This window comes from Coregonus clupeaformis, chromosome 16 (genome assembly GCF_020615455.1).
Source record: "Coregonus clupeaformis isolate EN_2021a chromosome 16, ASM2061545v1, whole genome shotgun sequence".
NCBI lineage: Eukaryota > Metazoa > Chordata > Actinopteri > Salmoniformes > Salmonidae > Coregonus > Coregonus clupeaformis.
The window spans coordinates 31,106,834-31,129,168 of NC_059207.1; the positions used below are offsets into that span (position 1 = coordinate 31,106,834).

General features: G+C 42.8%; 1 protein-coding gene across 2 annotated transcripts; it reads left to right on the top strand.

Moving 5' to 3' along the window:
• The first annotated feature begins 2,164 nt into the window (after positions 1 to 2,164).
• Positions 2,165 to 22,275, top strand: LOC121584907 (squamous cell carcinoma antigen recognized by T-cells 3-like). Of its 2 annotated transcripts, none has more exons than XM_045225664.1 (19): positions 2,165 to 2,486; positions 3,224 to 3,350; positions 3,658 to 3,762; positions 3,857 to 4,041; positions 4,655 to 4,760; positions 9,330 to 9,454; positions 9,738 to 9,893; positions 15,279 to 15,417; positions 15,622 to 15,750; positions 15,857 to 15,934; positions 16,023 to 16,081; positions 16,219 to 16,328; positions 16,458 to 16,570; positions 17,174 to 17,250; positions 18,695 to 18,866; positions 19,005 to 19,480; positions 19,580 to 19,732; positions 20,702 to 20,892; positions 21,115 to 22,275. In XM_045225664.1, the coding sequence occupies exons 1-19, from the start codon at positions 2,301 to 2,303 to the stop codon at positions 21,302 to 21,304; spliced, it is 2,877 nt and encodes a 958-aa protein (XP_045081599.1). In that variant the 5' UTR covers positions 2,165 to 2,300; the 3' UTR covers positions 21,305 to 22,275. The 2 variants fall into 2 exon arrangements, with proteins under 2 accessions (XP_045081599.1, XP_041757084.2); XM_041901150.2 differs by having other exon boundaries at positions 15,622 to 15,729.
• Positions 22,276 to 22,335: the final 60 nt, after the last annotated feature.

A 22,335-nucleotide genomic window follows, 5' to 3' on the forward strand; every position in this document is an offset into this window, starting at 1 on the left:
AGAATAATAGTGAAGACATCACAACTATGAAATAACACATATGGAATCATGTAGTAAACAAAAAAGTGTTAAACAAATCAAAATATATTTGAGATTCTTCAAATAGCCACCCTTTGCCTAGATGACAGCTTTGCACACTCTTGGCATTCTCTCAACCAGCTTCACCTGGAATGCTTTTCCAACAGTCTTGAAGGAGTTCCCACATATGCTGAGCACTTGTTGGCTGTTTTTCCTTCACTCTGCCGTCCGACTCATCCCAAACCATCTCAATTGGGTTGAGGTTGGGGGATTGTGGAAGCCAGGTCATCTGATGCAGCACTCCATCACTTTCCTTCTTGGTAAAGTAGCCCTTACACAGCCTGGAGGTGTGTTGGGTCATTGTCCTGTTGAAAAACAATTGATAGTCCCACTAAGCCCAAACCAGATGGGATGGCGTATCGCTGCAGAATGCTGTGGTAGCCATGCTGGTTAAGTGTGCCTTGAATTCTAAATAAATCACAGACAGTGTCACCAGCAAAGCACCACCACACCATAACACCTCCTCCTCCATGCTTTACGTTGGGAAATACACATGCGGAGATCATCCGTTCACCCACACCGCGTCTCACAAAGACACAGCGATTTGTACCAAAAATCTCCCAATTTGAACTCCAGACCAAAGGACACTTTTCCGCCAGTTTCATCATAGCGCTTGATGGTTTTTGCGACTGCACTTGGAGAAACTTTCAAAGTTCTTGAAATGTTCCGTATTGACTGACCTTCATGTCTTAAAGTAATGATGAACTGTTGTTTCTCTTTGCTTGTTTGAGCTGTTCTTGCCATAATATGGACTTGGTCTTCTACCAAATAGGGCTATCTTCTGTATACCCCCCCTACCTTGTCACAACACAACTGATTGGCTCAAACACATTAAGAAGGAAAGAAGTCCCACAAATTAACTTTTAAGAAGGCACACCTGTTAATTGAAATGCTTTCCAAGGTGACTACCTCATGAAGCTGGTTGAGAGAATGCCAAGAGTGTGCAAAGCTGTCATCAAGGCAAAGGGTGGCTATTTGAAGAATCTCAAATATAAAACATATTTTGATTTGTTTAACTCTTTTTTGGTTACCACATTATTCCATGTGTTATTTCATAGTTTTGATGTCTTCACTATTATTATACAATGTAAAAAATTGTAAAAATAAAGAAAAACCCTTGAATGAGTAGGTGTGTCCAAACTTTAGATTATGTGACGTTTTGAATTTTGCATAGAATCAGGTGGTGTGTTCACTAGTGTTAGAAATTGCGTAATTCAAATCTGTTATTGGAATAAGAATCAAGAGATCTTCAATCCAAGCTAATTTATTATATGCAAAATGTATGTATGATAAGTATGAAGGTTCGTATATACGGGTCCACTGAAATACCACGCAGGGCACTCAGAGAACTAAACCATTGTTTACAGGTACTTTCTCAAATACTCTGACAGAGAGTTCCCACCTCTTCTGTTGGCCAATCAGAGTAAAGGACTGAGTGTGGTTTAGACTTTACTCAGCCAATCCGTTGGCGCACGGGTTAGTCCCACCCCTCTGCGCTCCACTTGTTGCACACTGTTGCCAGGCATAAGTTTATCATAACAACCTGTGGAGTCAGCACCCAAAAGACACCATTCCACTGTACTACGTTCAAGGACGGTTCACAGACAACAAAGAGGCAGTGTTCGTATCTGTGAGAAATACAAGTCTTATCTGTCCTTCCCCTAACGTTCCACACATGAATCACAGCCTGTTATGTGAAACAATTTATATCAGTATAGTACAAACCTATGCTCCTCATTAATGCATTCCTTCTAAGCTATTCATCACTTCAATCCAATTATTAGAAAACAAATCCCAACACTAGCCAGGCTTGGACAATAGTGAGCAACTGCAGCCCGGCGAAGGACACTCTACTGGTGTGTACTAACTATAGCTAGCTACCATTGTTGCCCCCGCCTCTTCTCCTTCTGTGGGGTTTATAGTCGGTTGGGATCCAACGTTATGGTGCATTACCCTCATTAAATCAAATTTTATTTGTCACATACACATATTTAGCAGATGTTATTGCGGGTGTTAGCAGATGTTATTGCGGGTGTAGCGAAACGCTTGTCCATCCACCATATTGGAGCTTAAGAATTGACCAATATAAATATTAAGAGGGGTTCCTGCAGGTGCAGGAATGCCCACATTGCAGGAACACCCCGAATTGCGGGCTGCAGTTGCACCCTTCTCACCTTGGAAAGCTCTCACTGACAGTTTTAACAGGCAGACAAAGTTCCAACATGGCAGCAACGGGGGACGCAGAGGAGACTCAGTTGCAAGAGATGGAGGAAGAGACAGGGATGGAAAATGAAATGGATTTAGATGAAGAGGAGGGTTTGGGAATTGAAAATTCCGACGATGAAATAGACGATTCATCAGAAGACGAAAATGAGAATGAAGCCGAAATTCAGCGTTTGGAGGAGCAGGTACGTTAGCAAATGTAGCTAGCTAAGCTAACTTACTCTAGCTAGCTAGCTGTATTTGAGAAATTAATGGAATCCTAGCTAGCAATTTATATAACGTTTGATGTCAACTAACAACGTTGTCTGTTACATTGAGATTTGAAAGCAATCCTCTACACATCACAAACAGCGAGTTGGCTTGTTTGCAGACTTGCACCGCTAACATTGAAAAGAAAGCTAGCTAGCGAGCTAACGTTAGCTTGCATGCTACTATTAGCCAGCTAGCTTCGTTGGAGTAACGTTGACTAGGTAACGTTAACGTACTAGCAAATGTTGCCTCATTATATAACTAGCTAGCCAGCTAGCATGTTACCTAGCCACAATGATATAATGTTTGCGAATTCAGTAAATATCAAATACGGATTTCTAGGCAGTTAGCTAGCTGGTTACATTGGCGTTAGCTAGTCAGCTAATCAATGCTTTCTGCGAAGTTGATTCCCCAACGACAACGTGCTTGCAGCAGCTGTAAACACGCGCCCTTTTTACGCGAGCTGCAGCTAGTAAGCTAGCTAGACAGCAACAACATTGAACAGTCAAGCTATTTGGTTGATTGCACAAACAATACTTATTACACAAGTAAAAGTGGTGGAGTCCTGTTTAGCTAGTTACGTTGTATATTTGTTTGCTAACCAAAGACAATCTGTAAATGCACCCCAATGGTTGTTGGTCTGACTGTTCTATACTCTCTCTGTAACTTTCAGCTGTCCATCAATGCTTTTGACTACAACTGTCATGTGGACCTCATAAAACTCCTGAGGCAGGAGGGGGAGCTGCCTCGGCTGCGTAAGGCAAGGCAGAAGATGAGTGAGCTCTTCCCACTCACTGAAGGTTGGTTGGTGTCTGATGGCCTCTGGAGATGCTGCGTTGCATCCGGCTTTATGCATTACAACTTCTATGATTGAGCTGAAGTGCTTCATGCAGTAGACTGGATGACATCTAAGACTCGTTGAAGATAGGTCTGCTGCTCCTTTTGTTGTGATTGATTGTCCTTTTATGGATGATGATGATTTAATCATTTGGAACAAGGTTTACTGTTTCATCACATTCCTGTGGAAAGTTGTGATGGTTTCATTGTTTTGAACATACTGAATGTTATTGTGAACTGTATGCAAAGCTGACTTGTCCTCTCCTGCAGAGATTTGGCTGGACTGGCTCAAGGATGAGATCCGCCTAACAGAGGAGGAGCCGAACCGGGAGAAAGTCTATGAGCTCTTTGAGACGGCTATGAAAGATTATATCTGTGAGTTCTGCCCCCACTCATTGGCTTGTGTTACGATTCTATATGATGTGATGTTATTGTAAACTAAACATTGCAATTATTGTGTGGCCTTCAGGCCCAGAAATCTGGCTGGAATATGCCCAGTACTCTATCGGGGGCATGGGACTGCCTGGTGGGATGGAGAAGGTGAGGTCTATCTTTGAGAGAGCCCTGACAGCTGTGGGGCTGCACATGACCAAGGGGGCGACAGTGTGGGAGGCCTACAGGGAGTTTGAGAACGCCATACTGGTAACAGTTCAGGTGAGCTCCCCTGAAGAATAATGATCTCAAGTAGCTGCAACATGCTACTAATTTCTCTATACCTCCCCATGTCTTTATCTGTATGGGTGTTTTGTAAGGCTCGGAATTGCTTAACGTTATCACGTTACTTAGGTTTCGATACTGTGATTTTATTGCGATTCGATGTTCCAAACATATTGCTCACCGTATGTCTGCTGCAGAGGGACAAGAGAGCCATGAGAATTTTTTTTTTTTTTTTTGATCAGTCATGGAAATAAGTGCTGAAAACAAATTGGCTCCCTATTTGAAAAGAAGATGGAGAACAAGCTATGAAGGAAAAATACTGCAGTTTTGGTGCACGTACAGCAAACTAGCGCAAAAATTATTGCGATATTGTCAATATGATATGATGTATTGTCTAAAATTATATGCCGATATGTAACTGTATCGGTTCCCCCAATCACTAGTGTTTTGTATAAGATCATCTGCTAAATTAATGATGGTAGATTTTCCTTATCTGAGTATTGGGCAGAAACAAAACAAAAAACACATGATTTGAACTCAATCTGATATTACACAAACCAGTCTCTATGCTGGATTTTGACTCAGTTTTCTCTCCCTGCTTTCTCCTCAGCCTCCCCCTGGCAGCGTTCCCACCTGTGAGCAGCAGGAGCTTCTGAATGCTCAGCTCGAGCGCATCCACACTCTGTTCCGCCGCCAGCTGGCCATCCCCTTAATGGGTAAGGCTCTTCCTGCTCCTCTCTGGAGGGCGTGCTGCAGTGTTTCCTCTGGAAAATGTGTTAGCTGTGGGGCTAAACTTAGCGGGGGTGGGGGGGCCGTTGATGGAGAGCCGCATGCAGGCGGCTAGATGCTCTCCCTGCAGTCTGTTCCTCAAGTCTGTTTTGACCTGAAATAACAGAAAGAAAAATAAGAGAAGGGAGAGGGACAAAGAGGATCTACTTTCACATTTAAATTCCTCTTTCTCATTTCATTGCAGAGAAGTCCCTCTCACAATTAACAGAAGACACTGGTATAGTCAGTGCGATTGCTGCCAGCTGGCTAAGGCAGGGGTAGACTGCCCCCACTCATCAAACTGCGAGGCCAGCTTTGTCATTGCAGTCAGCTGGTCCAACCCCTGAAATACATTAAAAACAAAAAGATGTACAACATTAAAGAATAGCCAACAGGGTGGTAGTTCAACAGGAAAAAGTTATCTTCAAAAGATTGTCACACTCATGCCATACCATGAAAGCTCCAACTAGCACATGTTGCTTGTAAGAGGGCCACTCTTGCAGCACAGCAGCCACTGGTGCTGGCAAGAACTGCCTGGAGAGGAGGGTCAGGTTAAAGGTGTTTATCCTCTCACTAGAGAACGCAGCCTGAGGTCCCAACACACTGAAGGCCTCCAGAATCTCCAGGTGTTGGAACCTCCGGTCTAGGCTGTCCTGGAGGCCAACAAGATATGGATCCATGACCTAATTACAGCACAAAACAGAAAATAAGTGATTAATAGCTGTTTTGTTTTAGTTTATCTAACACACATGATGTAATATTGGTTTCATCACAGCATTTGAAAACAAATGTTTTTACCTGCTCTCTGAACTGAGCCCAGAACTGCTCCCTGGTCTTGGTCTTCTCCAGCTGGCCTCTCCTCCTCCTAGATGTTGAATGCGCCCAGACCCATTGAGTCATCAAGGTCCTGGTGGAGTTGGCTCAGAAATGACCCCGGAGGCTGGGAATCACCAGAATTGGAGAGGAGTGATGCCATTGTCTCAGGGACCTACAACACGAGTTGTTTTGCTTTAAGTTATTATAATGAAGTGTCAGTAGTTCTTAAATAAATAATTGAGTAGTGCTGTCCTGTGACTCTGTTAAACTGAAACATTTGCACACGTTTGAACATGAAGATAGAAAAGAATGTACCTGCTCTTTTATGGCCGGGAAGTTTACATCCGCCTTTTGGAATACTTTTAAAAGCCGCGTAGGTGAGGCAGCACGTCCGCCTGCAGGTAAAGTGCTGCCACAAATCTTAGTTAGAAAAGTTTGTCACTTCACAATGATACATCAATTGACAATACAAAACAGGGTTTAAAAGCCACATTGTGGACCACTCAAATAGAGTTTTGAGACACTGAACGCAGTAATAGCAACATAGTACATTATTTAATTTGGAGTCCACTATAATCTATAATACATGTAGGCCTACCTGTACGTGGCACAGAAAGCGTAGAGGCCCTACGCAGTTGGGCACCGGTTCACCTCCACCTCCTCAGCCAATGCAGCCAACACTGAGCTGAGGTTTCGCTGAAGATTAGCCACGGCCAGGTGCTGGGACAGCCAGCGAACATCCTTTACTTCCTGCAAAATACATTTATTTTGAGTGTAGATGCAGTAGGTAAACAAGATGAGACCAGAGTATCAAAGTGAAGAAATGTGATGCATAATCTCACCTTCACTTTTAAGTACTGAATGCCCAGGGTCGCTGAAGCAGCTTTCAAGACTTCTGTCTTGTTACTGCTTTTGGCAAAGTAACTATGGAGCTGCTGTAGCTGCTCCTTGAAAGTGTCCATATAGGGGACCTCAGCTGATGCATCTTTACAGCAATATTATAGATCTAATTGATGTTAGTAGAGTTTTTAGGTTATAGCTAGCTTATGTAGTTAACTAGTTGGCTAGCTAACGTTAGTCAAACAAGCTAACGTACCTTTGTTGCAATTTCTCACGCAGGTGCACTCTGAAGTGATTCAAGTGAATTGTTTCGGCTGCAGAGGGTCTGCATCGAGCACTGGTCACTGGGCTAAATAACCTTCAGAACTGTGTTGAACCCAGACAGATGATCTATTTACCAAGAAAAGCAAATGTGCTTTACAGAACTTTATTGAAACGATGTTTGGTAGAAATAGGATGTTGCTTTTGGTGTGGCGGCAATGATTCTGCCGTGGCGTAGCACCACACTTAAATGAACACAGAGGAAACACTGGGGTGCTGTATAGAGGGGAGGAGATTTGGTTGGGTGGAATAGCATGTCCTTGAGAGTCCATCGTGGCAGACTTGGGAGGTACCCATCGCAAAGACCTTTTCAGGATAGATGTGGAGAGCCAGTGCAATGTCAGGAGAGTTGCAGAGTGTTGCTTTCTCTTACAATGTGGCTTTTGAAAGACTAAACAGAGGTTTACAGCAAAAGCACTCCTCCTCACCAGGCCCAGTAATGTGGTCCCTGACCAACCTTTCATCCAAATGCAGGACTGGCCAAGAGATAGATGGTCTGGCATTGTCTGCTGCCTTTTTTCTGGTCCGGCTGAACGGCCACCGGAGGCATTTCTGGAACGGCTAATCCCGTCTCTCTCTTCTATGACCTGTGCCAACGCTCAGTGTATAATCCCTCCTTATCTACGGCCTGTCAGTCAGTGTTTTGTACCCCCACAAGATGATGGCAAAAAGAAAACCGGTTAAGCATTTACATGGCTGTGTGTTATTGGTCAAATGAGGACGAACTCAACATTTCAAAAGCCAATATCCCAGTAAATGAGTGTCATGGCTTTCATTAATCTGATGACTGTTTTATCGAATCAACTAACTATAGTTTAATAGTCACTCGATTTAAATTAATAATGTAACAATTAACTCATTAGGATTTTGGGGCACCACGGAAGAAGTTGTTTAACGAGTTACCATTTCCCTAATTAAACTCTTAGAAGATATATCGATAAGTCACAAATCTAATCATTACCTCATATCCGTCTCATTCTGAACGTCGCATAATCCTTGAACCTGCAAGAACCCTAACCTTATTGATGAATCAGCAATACACAAATTGGCTTAATTGTTTATTTACTAACTAAATAATAACACAGACTACATAAACACACACACTGTATATGTTATTGATTACTAACGTAATACAATGAAAACAAGTCCCTAGTAGACTAACAGCATGACTGCTGGGTTAGGGGAAGGAGGGGTCAATAGAAAGAGAGTGAAAGGGAGAGACAGAGATTCAACTTATCGTTGTTACGTTTGGAAACCACCGCTCATTCGGATAAGAAATGCAATGCATATTTACGCGTAGCTGTCCTTGATTGTCATCTCTCTGTTGAACCACTTTCTCAAAAAGGGTTTGAGTGTCCTATCCCACTTCGGTGCGACTCGGCTTGTCTTCGAATGGAGTGTTCGTTAGAATAGATACTTCAGATGTACCAACGGTTGTCTCGTGTCTTTAGTGAAAGTTCTAGACTACTTTACATGCCAGCTGCAGACTGGTAATGCTACGGTCTAGTGAGTTTCTTCTTCTTGTGTAGAGATTGAGAGTTTCAGAGTTTCTCACCAATTCAACAATTCTCTCATTAGAAGGCTAAAATCACATTGCTATCTTAACCAAAATACTCTCATACTTAATCATATATTTTATACAACATTTAGATGTAAACTTGACAAGTAGAATATGTACACTTTCTGAGTTATAGTTATTTCTTGATACCATCCTTAATGACAATCACAAAATAAACAATATGACATGATTATTCTTTAGATCCCCACTGACCATTCCAAACATTTGGATGTCAGAAATAATCCAATGTCCAAGCTTTTGACGTTAGTTTTTAGGCGGGCCACACTCTCTTGACAAAGGCATTCCTTTGGTGGATAATGTCTCCTGAGTGGCGCAGTGGTCTAAGGCACTGCATCGCAGTGCTAACTGTGCCACTAGAGATCCTGGTTCGAATCCAGGCTCTGTCGCAGCCGGCCGCGACCGGGAGACTCATGGGCGGCGCACAATTGGCCCAGCGTCGTCCAGGGTAGGGGAGGGAATGGCCGGCAGGGATGTAGCTCAGTTGATAGAGCATGGCGTTTGCAACGCCAGGGTTTTGGGTTCGATTCCCACGGGGGGCCAGTATAAAAAAAAAAAATGTATTCACTAACTAAGTCGCTCTGGATAAGAGCGTCTGCTAAATGACTAAAATGTAAATGTACTGAAAGGCAGAGAGAGAGTTTCTCTCCTGCTTAAATTTACGACCCAGTGTTAAGGTGTCAAGACGGCACAGCCCCCCTTCCTCTCTTCTGTGGGTGAGAGGGGGTCTGGCTATCTTCAAACATTTGCCTAGCTGATGGGTCCTTTGATCCACTGTCAGGAGAGTCATGAGATTAGAAACTTTTGGTGTGTCTCCCTTCAAGTAATTGTAATAAACGCACAGGATCCTTTTTATATAATCACCTACATTCTAATCCACACTTAGAATGTGTCTGGCTGTGGTATGCATATTCAGGGTTGAGTGTGAAAGGTTTCTCCTAATGATAACTGTGATCTTTTGCAGACATGGACGGAACATATGCAGAGTATGAGGAGTGGTCTGACCAGGGGGTGTCTGATACAGTCTCCCAGAAGTATAAGAGAGCCCTGCAACAGATGGAGAAGAGCAAGCCTTATGAGGAGACTCTGGTACTTACCTAGATTGTATTCTAGTCTGGACATTTATACCATACTGTTTGTTTTGGAAGGATTTAATGGATTTTAAGCATTCAATTCGATTGCACTGCCTAGAAAGTAGCAGTAGATTAGTAGTAAAGTTATGTATAATTTTAAGTATTATGTGCTTAAGCAAATGTCTTGCTTTTTTCTATGTGTACCTCTGAAATCTCTGTGTGACTCTGTATGTGTGAGTCTGTATTCTAGACATGGTCATCTGCTCAATGCCTTTCATATGCCAACGTTTGTGTTGCAGATGATAGCCGAGCCGCCCAAGCTGGCAGAGTATCAGACCTACATTGACTATGAGCAAAAGGAGGGTGACCCAGCACGGATCCAGATCATCTTTGAGCGGGCACTGGCAGAAAACTGCCTGGTACCAGACATGTGGGCAAAGTACACCAAATACCTGGTGAGCCTCATTTTAATTACTCACAGCCAGCCGTCTCCCTCTCTCCAGCAGCTCCTGAAATGTATCATGGGCCTTTTAATATCTTTAATGGGATGGTAATGAGATGCTGAGATCGCAAACACAGACATCGAGTAATTCATCAGAGCCTGGGTGTTTCACTAGTTTGATGAAAAAAACTACTTTTAATCATATGGTTCCTAACCTGTAATCCAGTAGGCTCTCTTTCAGAATCCCAGTTTTGGCCCTTGCTGTGTCTCACATAGGAACCCAGGCTCAGCAGCTATAGCATTTAAGGAAATAAAGAAGGTCATCAAGGTAGCTATATACTATGGAAGTGCTGTGATTTAAATCTAGTCGTCTCCTGCATATACTCAGGGAAGTGATTACATTGGAAGTGTGATTTAACTGAATGATATGCTTCCACACATTAATCAAATTATGACACTGCCTAATGGAGTTTGGCAGTATATTATTCCTTGTGCAGCATTGTGAAAACATCTACACCAGCAACATATCTACAGAGGTGTGGAATATCAGTAGCTGCCGTAGTGAAACATTTCTGCTATCTCATGGTTGCACCTAACACTTTTTTTTTGTCATTAATATCACCCAGGTAGAAATGATAGATTTGCTGTCTTTGAATTCCTTGTAAATAGTGTTGCACGCTGTAGCGAAACTTGGGTACTTTTTCGATACTATAACATGAAAAAACATTTCGGTACTAGAATTTGTTACTTTCGATTCTTCTATCAAATGTGTCTCACTTCCTATACTGACTGAGAGGATGAAGTCTGTAGTAATTTGCCAACCGGGCCAGTAACTTCTCAGCGCATTTGGCGTTCCAGTTTGACTTTTACACGCCCTGTAAAAGTCCAATAGAAAACTGCTGGTGCACCGCATTGTTGCGATTACACACGGAAAACTTGTGCTATATTTGAGCAATATGATTGGCCGTTCATTCAAGCACAACCACGCTTGACGCGAGTCACAATTTTTTGAGCAGTACATGGGTGAGTCGATCAATCAATCATTCAATACCCCCAAAAAAAAAAAACGAACTCACATGTCCTTTGTGAACTAAGACTCACACTTTACTTTTGTCCCCCTACTAGCACTGACTTTGCTGATGGCTACTTTATTTATGAACATTTTACTTAATATGACTGAGATGTGGTTGGCTCACCTAGCTATCTTAAGATGAGTGCACTAACTGTAAATCGCTCTGGATAAGATCGTCGGACTAAATTGTAAATGTAAAATATAATGCACGTGGGCTGTCCAGACTAGCAAAAAAAATAAACACATAAATCTACTCGCTGACCTTATTTTGAGGGAAAGTGATTTACAAAAGTGAACTTTCAATAGTGAATATAGTTGAAAATTAGCAATAAGCTACTGTTGATAGTATACAAAAAGACAGCTCTACAAAAATATACCTACCATTCGTCTTGGCTACTGCAGCCTCTCTTTTGAGAAGCAGTTAAGAATTTAGTCAACAAATGTATCAATTTCTATTATATGTAAATAGTTTAGGATCAGTGAATGCCATAATGTAGTTATTAGATACTTCTCCCTATTAGCTGTAATCATATTTTTTCAAAGCCATTTTTGCTGCCGTACTAGCTGTTTTGGGCCGAACAGATTCACAAATCATGGGGATTTGTCGCGCAATGCAGATGTTGACTCCCTCTGAGACACGTGTTGCTAGGCAACCCCCCTTTACTTGCTGGGACAGGCTTGTTCCCTCCGTGCCTAATGCCAGTGTGAGAAACTTGCTATCAATTGTTTGTGCTATGAATATGAAACAAAATAAATACTGCACTCTGACCCACAACTACTTTGCTAGATTGATGATAGTGTTAGACAAAGCAAGGAAAGTGAACTTCAAAAATGTGCTGTAGTTTTCTTGGAATTTGCAGCTGTTGTTGGTAAGTAATGAGTCTGAGTATTGGGAATATATATATATATATATATATATATATATAAATAAATAAATAAATAAACTCAGCAAAAAATAAATGTCCTCTCACTGTCAACTGCATTTATTTTCACCCTCCGATCCAACAGTTCCCAGACGTGCTCAATGGGATTGAAATCCGGACTCTTCGCTGGCCACGGCAGACCACTGACATTCCTGTCTTGCAGGAAACCACGCACAAAATGAGCAGTATGGCTGGTGGCATTGTCATGCTGGAGGGTCATGTCAGGATGAGCCTGCAGGAAGGGTACCACATGATGGAGGAGGATGTCTTCCCTGTAACGCACAGCGTTGAGATTGCCTGCAATGACAACAAGCTCAGTCCGATGATGCTGTGACACACCGCCCCAGACCATGACAGACCCTCCACCTGCAAATCGATCCTGCTCCAGAGTACAGGCCTCGGTGTAATGCTCATTCCTTCGACGATAAACGCGAATCCGACCATCACCCCTGGTGAGACAAAACCACGACTCGTCAGTGAAGAGCACTTTTTGCCAGTCCTGTCTGGTCCAGCGACGGTGGGTTTGTGCCCATAGGCGACGTTGTTGCTGGTGATGTCTGGTGAGGACCTGCCTTACAACAGGCCTACAAGCCCTCAGTCCAGCCTCTCTCAGCCTATTGCAGACAGTCTGAGCACTGATGGAGGGATTGTGCGTTCCTGGTGTAACTCGGGCAGTTGTTGTTGCCATCCTGTACCTGTCCCGCAGGTGTGATGTTCGGATGTACCGATCCTGTGCAGGTGTTGTTACACGTGGTCTGCCACTGCGAGGACGATCAGCTGTCCGTCCTGTCTCCCTGTAGCGCTGTCTTAGGCATCTCACAGTATGGACATTGCAATTTATTGCCCTGGCCACATCTGCAGTCCTCATGCCTCCTTGCAGCATGCCTAAGGCACGTTCACGCAGATGAGCAGGGACCCTGGGCATCTTTCTTTTGGTGTTTTTCAGAGTAAGTAGAAAGGTCTCTTTAGTGTCCTAAGTTTTCATAACTGTGACCGTAACAGCTTACAGACGGTAGGCAATTAGTGTCTTAACGACCGTTCCACAGGTGTGTGTTCATTAATTGTTTATGGTTCATTGAACAAGCATGGGAAACAGTGTTTAAACCCTTTACAATGAAGATCTGTGAAGTTATTTGGATTCTTACGAATTATCTTTGAAAGACAGGGTCCTGAAAAAGGGACATTTCTTTTTTTGCTGAGAGATATATATATATATATATATACACACACACACACACACACACAGTACCAGTCAAAAGTTTGGACACACCTACTCATTCAAGGTTTTTCTGTATTTTTACTATTTTGTACATTTGTACAAAACTATGAAATAACACATATGGAATCACGTAGTAGCCAAAAAAGTGTTAAACAAGTCAAAATATATTTTATATTCTTCAAAGTAGCCACCCTTTGCCTTGATGACAGCTTTTGCACACTATTGGCATTCTCTCAACCAGATTCATGAGGAATGCTTTTCCAACAGTCTTGAAGAAGTTCCCACATATGCTGAGCACTTGTTGGCTGCTTTTCCTTCACTCTGCGGTCCAACTCATCCCAAACCATCTCAATTGGGGTGAGGTCGGGTGATTGTGGAGGCCAGGTCATCTGATGCAGCACTCCATCACTCTCCTTCTTGGTCAAATAGCCCTTACACAGCCTGGAGGTGTGTTTTGGGTTATTGTCCTGTTGAAAAACAAATGATAGTCCCACTAAGCGCAAACCAGATGGGATGGCGTATCGCTGCAGAATGCTGTGGTAGCCATGCTGGTTAAGTGTGCCTTGAATTCTAAATCACAGACAGTCACTAGCAAAGCACCCCCACACCATCACACCACCTGCTCCATGCTTCAAGGTGGGAACCACACATGCGGAGATCATCCGTTCACCTACTCTGCGTCTCACAAAGACACGGCGGTTGGAACCAAAAATCTCAAATTTGGACTCATCAGACCAAAGGACAGATTTCCAACGGTCTAATGTCCATTGCTCGTGTTTCTTGGCCCAAGCAAGTCTCTTCTTATTATTGGTGTCCTTTAGTAGTGGTTTCTTCGCAGCAATTCCACCATGAAGGCCTGATTCATGCAGTCTCCTCTGAACAGTTGATGTTGATGTGTCTGTTACTTGAACTCTGTGAAGCATTTATTTGGGCTGCAATATGAGGTGCAGTTAACTCTAATAAACGTATCCTCTGCAGCAGAGGTAACTCTGGGTCTTCCTTTCCTGTGGCGGTCCTCATGAGAGCCAGTTTTATCATAGCGCTTGATGGTTTTTGCGACTGCACTTGAAGAAACTTTCAAAGTTTTGGGTCATTGTCCTGTTGAAAAACAAATGATAGTCCCACTAAGGACAAACCAGATGGGATGGCATATCGCTGCAGAATGCTGTGGTAGCCATGCTGGTTAAGTGTGCCTTGAATTCTAAATAAATTACTGACAGTGTCACCAGCAAAGCATCCCCACACCATCACACCTCCTCCTCCATGGTTCAATTTTCTGTATTGACTGACCTTCATGTCTTAAAGTAATGATGGACTGTCGTTTCTCTTTGCTTATTTGAGCTGTTCTTGCCATAATATGGACTTGGTCTTTTACCAAATAGGGCTATCTTCTGTATACCACCCCTACCTTGTCACAACACAACCGAATGGCTCAAACGCATTAAGAAGGAAAGAAATTCCACAAATTAACTTTTAACAAGGCACACCTGTTAATTGAAATGCATTGCAGGTGACTACCTCATGAAGCTGGTTGAGAGAATGCCAAGAGTGTGCAAAGCCTACTTTGAAGAATCTCAAATTATAAAATATATTTTGATTTGTTTAACACTTATTTGGTTACTACATGATTCCATATGTGTTATTTCATAGTTTATGTGTTCACTATTATTCTACAATGTAGAAAATAGTAAAAAATTAAGAAAAACCCTTGAATGAGTAGGTGTGTCCAAACTTTTGACTGGTACTGTATATATTTTATTTGTATTATCGATACTTGGAGTCATAGAATCGATATATTGTCAAAAACATTATGCGGATACTCTACTGTATCGAATCCCCTCCCATCACTACTAATATCCACATCTCATTATTGGTTTCTCTTATTTTATCTTCAGAAGTCAATTGCCACCACCCCATCAGCTACAGTGAGTCAGCCTACCATTACATCTGTGCTAGAACTTGACACAAAGTACGACAACTCAAAAGATGCCCAAAGGTTATTCTGTGACTTTTGCTAATATCCATTCTTTTTTTGCGATGGTATTGTTTTGGTTTTGAGTATCGTGATACTAAACCTGTTATCGGTATCGAAGTATTCTGGTGTCGTGACAACACTACTTGTAAATGTGGGTTGTGATAGTTTGTTGGATTGTTTTATTAACTAGTCTTTTGTTGTTGCCTCAGGACCGCCAACTGAAGATCAAAGACCTGGTCCTGTCCTCTCACGACCGTGCGGTCAGGAACTGCCCCTGGACCATGGGCCTGTGGAAGAACTACCTGCTGGCCCTGGAGAGGCATGGGGCTGACCACCACACTATCTCAGGTAACCACTGGGTTATTGGGGCAGCACTGATATCTGTCATGCATGTAGTGGATGTAAACAGAGATTTCAAGACATTAATTAAATGTATATTTCAATGAAAATGGGTGAACTTGGATGCAGGGGTTGTTTTGCCCATATCATTCATGGGTACTAAGACTGTGGAATCCTTGGAATTATGAAGATCATCTCGTTTTCCCTCCACAGATGTTTTTGAAAAGGCCCTGAATGCTGGTTTCATACAAGCCACAGATTACGTGAATATCTGGGAAGCGTACCTCGATTACCTGAGGAGGCGTGTCGATTTCAGCAAAGGTGAAAGCACCTTAACATTGGGTAATGCAAAGTAACATAAGTAATAAGATCTTATTTGTGGTGTGGGGAAAGTCAAATGTATACATGAAAGAAGTCCTCTATTGATAATGGCGTTATGTGTTTCCAGAGTCAAGCAGAGAGCTGGAGGAGCTGCGGGCAGCCTTCACCCGGTCTCTGGACTATATGAAACAGGATGTGGAAGAGAGTAAGTGGACCTGCAGCCTGTGTACTGTTAATCTCAGTCTTTGTGTGTTTGTGTTGGAGACTCACCAATGTGTCTTGCTCCTTTTAAGGGTTTAGTGAAAGTGGAGACCCCTCCTGTACTATCATGCAGGTCTGGGCGAAGATCGAGGTAAGGGTGAAGATTATGACAAACTTGTCTTGTGTTCACTTGCTTCTATCAGTGCAGATACAAGTCAGTGCAAAAACAGCATCTATACAAATTTAAAATGTGATTTTTATAACACCTTCTCTTTCCTCTCTGACCAGGCCCTGCATTGTAAGAACATGCAGAAGGCCAGAGAACTGTGGGACAGCATCATGACAAAAGGGAATGCCAAATTCGCCAACATGTGGTTGGAGTACTATAACCTGGAGAGGTCAGTGAAGTCACTCTTTAGTGGTCACCTATAAACTGTTGATTTAAAGGTTAGAGATATTGATTTATCAGTGACAAATCTGATGCTGATTTTGTGTGTTATGTTTTCTGATGGGCTGACTCTTTGTAGGTCGTACGGAGACGCTCTCCACTGCAGGAAAGCACTCCACAGGGCCGTCCAGTGTACCTCCGACTACCCAGAGCATGTGTGCGAGGTCCTGCTCAACTTTGAGAGGGTCGAGGGTAAGTCAACGTGATGGAAATGTCATGAATGAGGGGATTCGATTAAGTCTGGGTTGCACTGGGCTATGGCCCGTCACGTGACCGCAAAGCCGGTGAGGGAGGTGCGAATTTGCCGTAATTTGTGCCTCTTGGTTATGTTGTCAACAAGGCAGCATGATGCGTTGTTCAGAAACAGATCTATTTTCCATAAAATATGTTAGAATTTTCAAACTAGTTTTCATTGGAAAGGCAGAAAGCGTGTTTATCAAAACAATCACTTTAGCATGTGAAAACACAGAATCCTACTCATTACTCCACGTGCTTAACTTGTGTCACTTTTGTTTTGAGCCGACTTCGCTGTCGGACATAGCGGGGCACCCTGGTCAGGCCCGGGAGGCAGCCTGGTTCCAAAATGAATGCAATCACTTTTCACTGGTGCAAACTCCGACCAACTGGGCACCCGGGCCAGCTTAATCGAATCCCCTCAATAAGTGGACAGGTATCTGGAGTGTCGGTTGATGGGATGGATTGGCTGATTTGTTGAAAACATAACACTGTATTGGTAAATCTTAGTCTGAGAGTAAGGTGAGTGTTTCATTGCAGTTTGTTCTGTGTCACCTCCAGGTTCTCTGGAGGACTGGGATGCAGCGGTGCAGAAGACTGAGACACGGCTGAACAGAGTCAACGAGCAGAGGGCCAAGGTAGGACACACCCGAGTCAATACTTTGTAGAAGCACCTTTGGCAGCGATTACAGCTGTGAGTCTTTGGGTAAGTCTCTTAAGAGCTTTCCGCACCTTGATTGATTGTGCAACATTTGCCCATTATTCTTTTCAAAATTCTTTAAGCTCTGTCAAATTGGTTGTTGATAATTGCTAGACAACCATTTTCAGGTCTTGCCATAGATTTTCAAGTAGATTGAAGTCGAAACTAACTTGGCCACATTCACTGTCTTCTTGGTAAGCAACACCAGTGTAGATTTGGCCTTGTGTTTTAGGTTATTGACCTGCTGAAAGGTGAATTCATCTCCCAGTGTAAAGGTGGAAAGCAGACTGAACCAGGTTTTCCTCTAGGATTTTGCCTGTGCATAACTTCATTCCGTTTGTTTTTTATCCTGAAAACTCCCCAGTCCTTAACGATTACAAGCATACCCATAACATGATGCAGCCACCACTATACTTGAAAATATGGAGAGTGGCACTCAGTAATGTGTTGTATTGGATTTGCCCCAAACATAACACTTTGTATTCAGGACAAAAAGTTAATTGCGTTGCCACTTTTTTTGTGCCTTGTTGCAAACAGGATGTTTTATTATGTACAGGCATCCTTTTCACTCTGTCAATTAAGTTAGTATTGTGGAGTAGCTGCAATGGTGTTGATCCATCCTCAGTTTCTTTTCTACTATCACAGCCGTTAAACTCTGTAACTGTTTTAAAGTAACCATTGGCCTCAGTGAAATCCCTCAGCAGTTTCCTTCCTCTCCGGCAACTGAGTTAGGAAGGACGCCTGTATCTTCGTAGTGACTGGGTGTATTGATACACCATCCAAAGTGTAATTAATGACTTCACCATGCTCAAAGGGATATTCAATGTCTGCTTTAATTTATTTTTTTACCCATCTACCAATAGGTGCCCTTCTTTGTGAGGTATTGGAAAACCCCTCTGGTCTTTGTGGTTGAATCTGTGTTTAAAATTCACTGCTCGACTGAAGGACCTTATCGATAATTAATTATATGTGCGGGGTACAGACATAAGGTAGTCATTCAGAAATCATGTTAAACACTATTATTGCACTCAGTGATTCCATGCAACTTAATGTGACTTGTTAAGCACATTTTTACTCCTGAACTGATTTAGGCTTGCCGTATGAGGTTGAATACTTAACTCTAACTTTAAATTCAGGCTGTAACACAAATGTGGAAAAAGTCATGGTGTGTGAATACTTTCTGAAGGCACTGTAGTAGGAAGTTGATAATACTGGGCAGGAGAGGAAGGATGAGTTGGGTTGTAGGGGGAAATGTAGTATTATCTATTTTTACATTGGCGAGCAACAGATTTTAATGACAGAATTGAAAGGAAAACAAAAGTTTTGCTTGTGCAGCTGTTTCTTTGCTGTCAGGTTCATAACGTCATCCTTGTCCCTCTCAGGTGACAGAGAAAGAAGCCCATCTGGCACTACATGAGGAGGAGAAGACTGAACAGCGGCGGAGGGCCAAGGCAGACAAGAAGAACCAGAAGAAGGGCCAGAAAGGCAGCAGGCCTGGGGAGAAGAGGAAGGCAGAGGACAAGGATTACGAGGATGAGTGGGGGGAGGAATCGGGTAAGGAGAGGCATGAAGATCATACATTTATTTAACATAGGAATATTATTGCTTGGTGTCCGCTTATGCTAATAAAGTGGCATGTATAGAAGTCATCCTGTGTGTTTGCTAAAGCTTTGTCACCTCTCTCTGCGACAGAGCAACCTCCAAAGAGGCACAGAGGGGAGGGCGACCAAGGCTTCAGGGAGGGAGGCGGCGGTACTGAGGTGTTCATGGAGACAGAGAGTGGACTGTTTGGGAGGAGAGCTCCCCCTGGCCGCAGACAGGAACGCCCTGGTGCTAAGAGGGGCCAGCAGGTGGCACCAGCCACCATATGGAAGACCCAGGAAGATGACCCCGAGCAACGCAAAGACGACTGCAGTGTGTTTATCAGTAACCTGGCCTTCACCATGGAGGATCCAGAGAAGAGGCTGAAGGAGTTGTTTGAGCCCTGCGGTCCTGTCCAGTCAGTGCGCCCCGTCTATGCTGCCAAGGGCTTCAGAGGGTACTGCTACGTACAGTTTGAGGGCAAGGCGTCCGTGCTCGAGGCCCTGAAGATGGACCGGCAAGAAGTGGACGGCAGGCCCATGTTCGTATCACCCTGTGTGGATAAAAACAAGAACCCTGATTTTAAGGTAAGAGACCCGCGTGTTAGTTTGTATTTAGGGTTGGATGAATGGAATGGTGGTTTACCAAGCGGCTACTGAGTAACTTTTAATTAAATCTTCCTTTAGGTGTTTAAGTACAACACAAACCTGGAGAAACACAAGATATTTATCTCGGGCCTGCCCTTTTCCTGCACCAAGGAGCAGCTAGAGGAGCTGTGCAAGGATCATGGCACCATTAAAGACATCCGCCTGGTCACCAACCGCTCAGGCAAACCCAAGGTGAGGCATAATGCTGGGAGGTAGGGTTATGCGTTTCTCTATCCAGATGTTAGGTTAAGAATAGTAATTTGCTCTTGAGTCTTATATTTGTTGTAATGTGAATTAAATGTCCATCTTTGTAAACATCCAAACTAGGGGTGTGAACATTTAAACGTTAAAAGGTTTAAATGAAATTGGGATCCTTAACATTAAGAACATAGTTTTTTTGTTTTCTTTATGTAGATGCAGAAAGTAAACAGCATAGTAGGTCAATTTCCACAACAACTGAGAGCGTTGAAGCGCAAGGCTCAACTTCTCAGCTGTTTTGGTGCATTGGCTAGATACAGCTTTTGATAGCTGATAGATAGGCCTAGTGCACAGTTTTGACTCTGTCTGCCTGGTGCCCCTCCCCTCTCTCTCCGTCCCTCGCTATGAAAGATGCAAGTGTTTGTATTCTTGGAAGTACGGCAACAAATCGGTCTCCTCCGTTCCAAAAATACTGAATCTTAGGAGTTGATTTCTAGCGGAATCTAATCTTGACACTCAGAAATGGGAGTTGACGTGTAAGGAGTCAATTATTTTGGAGTTGACTCTCCACCACTACGTCATCGTTGTTAAGTTGGATAAATGGCAGAGAAAGGCAAGCGACAGCAGCAAAGTTTTGTATGGCAATACTTTGAGAAATTAAATGAAAAGAAAATACAGGTACAGGTGCAATGCTTAACCATCTGAAAGGGACGCACCGTGAGACACAAACCATTGCATGGTGGCAGCACAGCTGCATTGTGAATTTACGTGGAATTTTATGAATGGTTATCGTTTTAATGGAAAACTGATTTAAAAAAAAATCTGTTTAAACTTTTAAGAAATATTGTCTATTTGTCACATCCCTAATCCAAACAGATCATTTGAATCATAAATGTAAAAGCTCCATTGACACATTTGGTAATTAGATTTGCTGGTCTAATGGCTGCTGTGTGGTGTCTGCAGGGTCTGGCGTACGTGGAGTTTGGGGATGAGGCTCTGGCCTCCCAGGCCGTGCTGAAGTTGGATGGCACAGTACTACAGGAACACACACTCTCTGTTGCCATTAGCAACCCGCCTCGCAGAAACACTGCCGACAAGCCTGGCTTCAGCAGACCCATGGGAGCCATGATGCCCCGGTCTATGGTCTATGGATCGTAAGTTGCCCAACGATTGAGCAATAATGTATTCTTCACACACTGGCACCTAAAACAATTAATAGTCAAAGATGTTGCCCTTAAGATGGTACTCATTCCTATCAGTCCATTTAGCCATGTTTTGAATCAGCTATACTCACCCACTAAAGAGATGTATAATATAGATGTGAACCAGTAAAACTTGAATTTGAGAAGTCTGATTCCTTTGGTTTTGTTTTTCAGAAGGGGTAAAGGGCGCACCCAGCTCTCACTACTCCCTCGTTCACTACATCGGCAGACTGGATCAGAAAGTAAAGCAGAGAATGGGACTGCACCTAAACCCACAGGGGGCACATCTGGAGACGCTGGATTTGAAGCACAAGCCAAGCCCTTGTCTAATTCAGACTTTGCCAAAATGCTTTTCAAAAAGTGAAAACAATAAAAAGAACTGCCTTTGTATGGAAAGCCATCTTGTGTCCTGGAGGAGACGAGATGGCAGATATTGTGCTGTAATTTGACTCCCCTTTAATCCACACCAATGGCCCCCATCCTCCTTGTCACTTTCTGTAAGAAAATCTCCCTGGCTCAACTGGCCCCAGACCCCATATTACCACATCATTTTGAACAATAATTGATTGATATTCCTTTTGAACTAGTGTGAGAGAATGCCTATTTTAATTACCAATTTCAGTTTGTTTTTATTTGGAAAGGTGTTTTATAAAGACATGTATCATATACATATATGTGTGTGTGTAAATGTAAATAATACCTTATCGCTCGGTGTGTTCTTTTGTTTTGGATAGGATATATAGATTTTTTTTTTTACAGCCCAGCTTGTGAATCGTGTTTCTTGTTGTTTTAAAAGGTATATGTGAGAGCTTGACATTGAGATATATGTATGACAACAATGAAATATATTTTTCCGGTATGTAAAGGCAACTTAAGGTGTCAACATACCACTCATCTTTTGTTTGCCCTACAGGGCAGCTAACATGCAACGATATTTGTTCCCATGCAGTGATTGACTAATGCTTCGCTTTACAGAATATTACCTAAAACTGCAGTTGTACAAATAATTTATTTGCAGATGTACTGCCCAGAACTCATTCCTCACCTGTTCTGTGCTCACATTTAGACTGTAGTTTTAAGTCTTTGTCCATAAAAACTAAAAAAATACATGATCCTTTATATTGTTATTAATCCCTTACTGAGACTTCTTATTGATGACACTGTAATTTAAGGTTGTCTGTGACTGCATGTCATTTTTTTTTTGCCTATCATGTTTAGGCTGTCTTACCTGAAAGGATCGAAGGGATTGTTGTTGTGTACTGTCCTCTGTAGCTCAGCTGGTAGAGCACGGCGCTTGTAACGCCAAGGTAGTGGGGTCGAACCCCGGGACCACCCATATACAAAAAAAAAATGTATGCACGCATGACTGTAAGTCGCTTTGGATAAAAGCGTCTG

Bases quoted from the DNA above. Each gene is read 5' to 3' on its own strand.
- LOC121584907 (XM_045225664.1), top strand. From the start codon at position 2,301: ATGGCAGCAACGGGGGACGCAGAGGAGACTCAGTTGCAAGAGATGGAG. The intron at 16,329-16,457 runs GTCAGTGAAGTC...GACTCTTTGTAG, and splicing joins GAGTACTATAACCTGGAGAG to GTCGTACGGAGACGCTCTCC. The intron at 19,733-20,701 runs GTGAGGCATAAT...TGGTGTCTGCAG, and splicing joins ACCGCTCAGGCAAACCCAAG to GGTCTGGCGTACGTGGAGTT.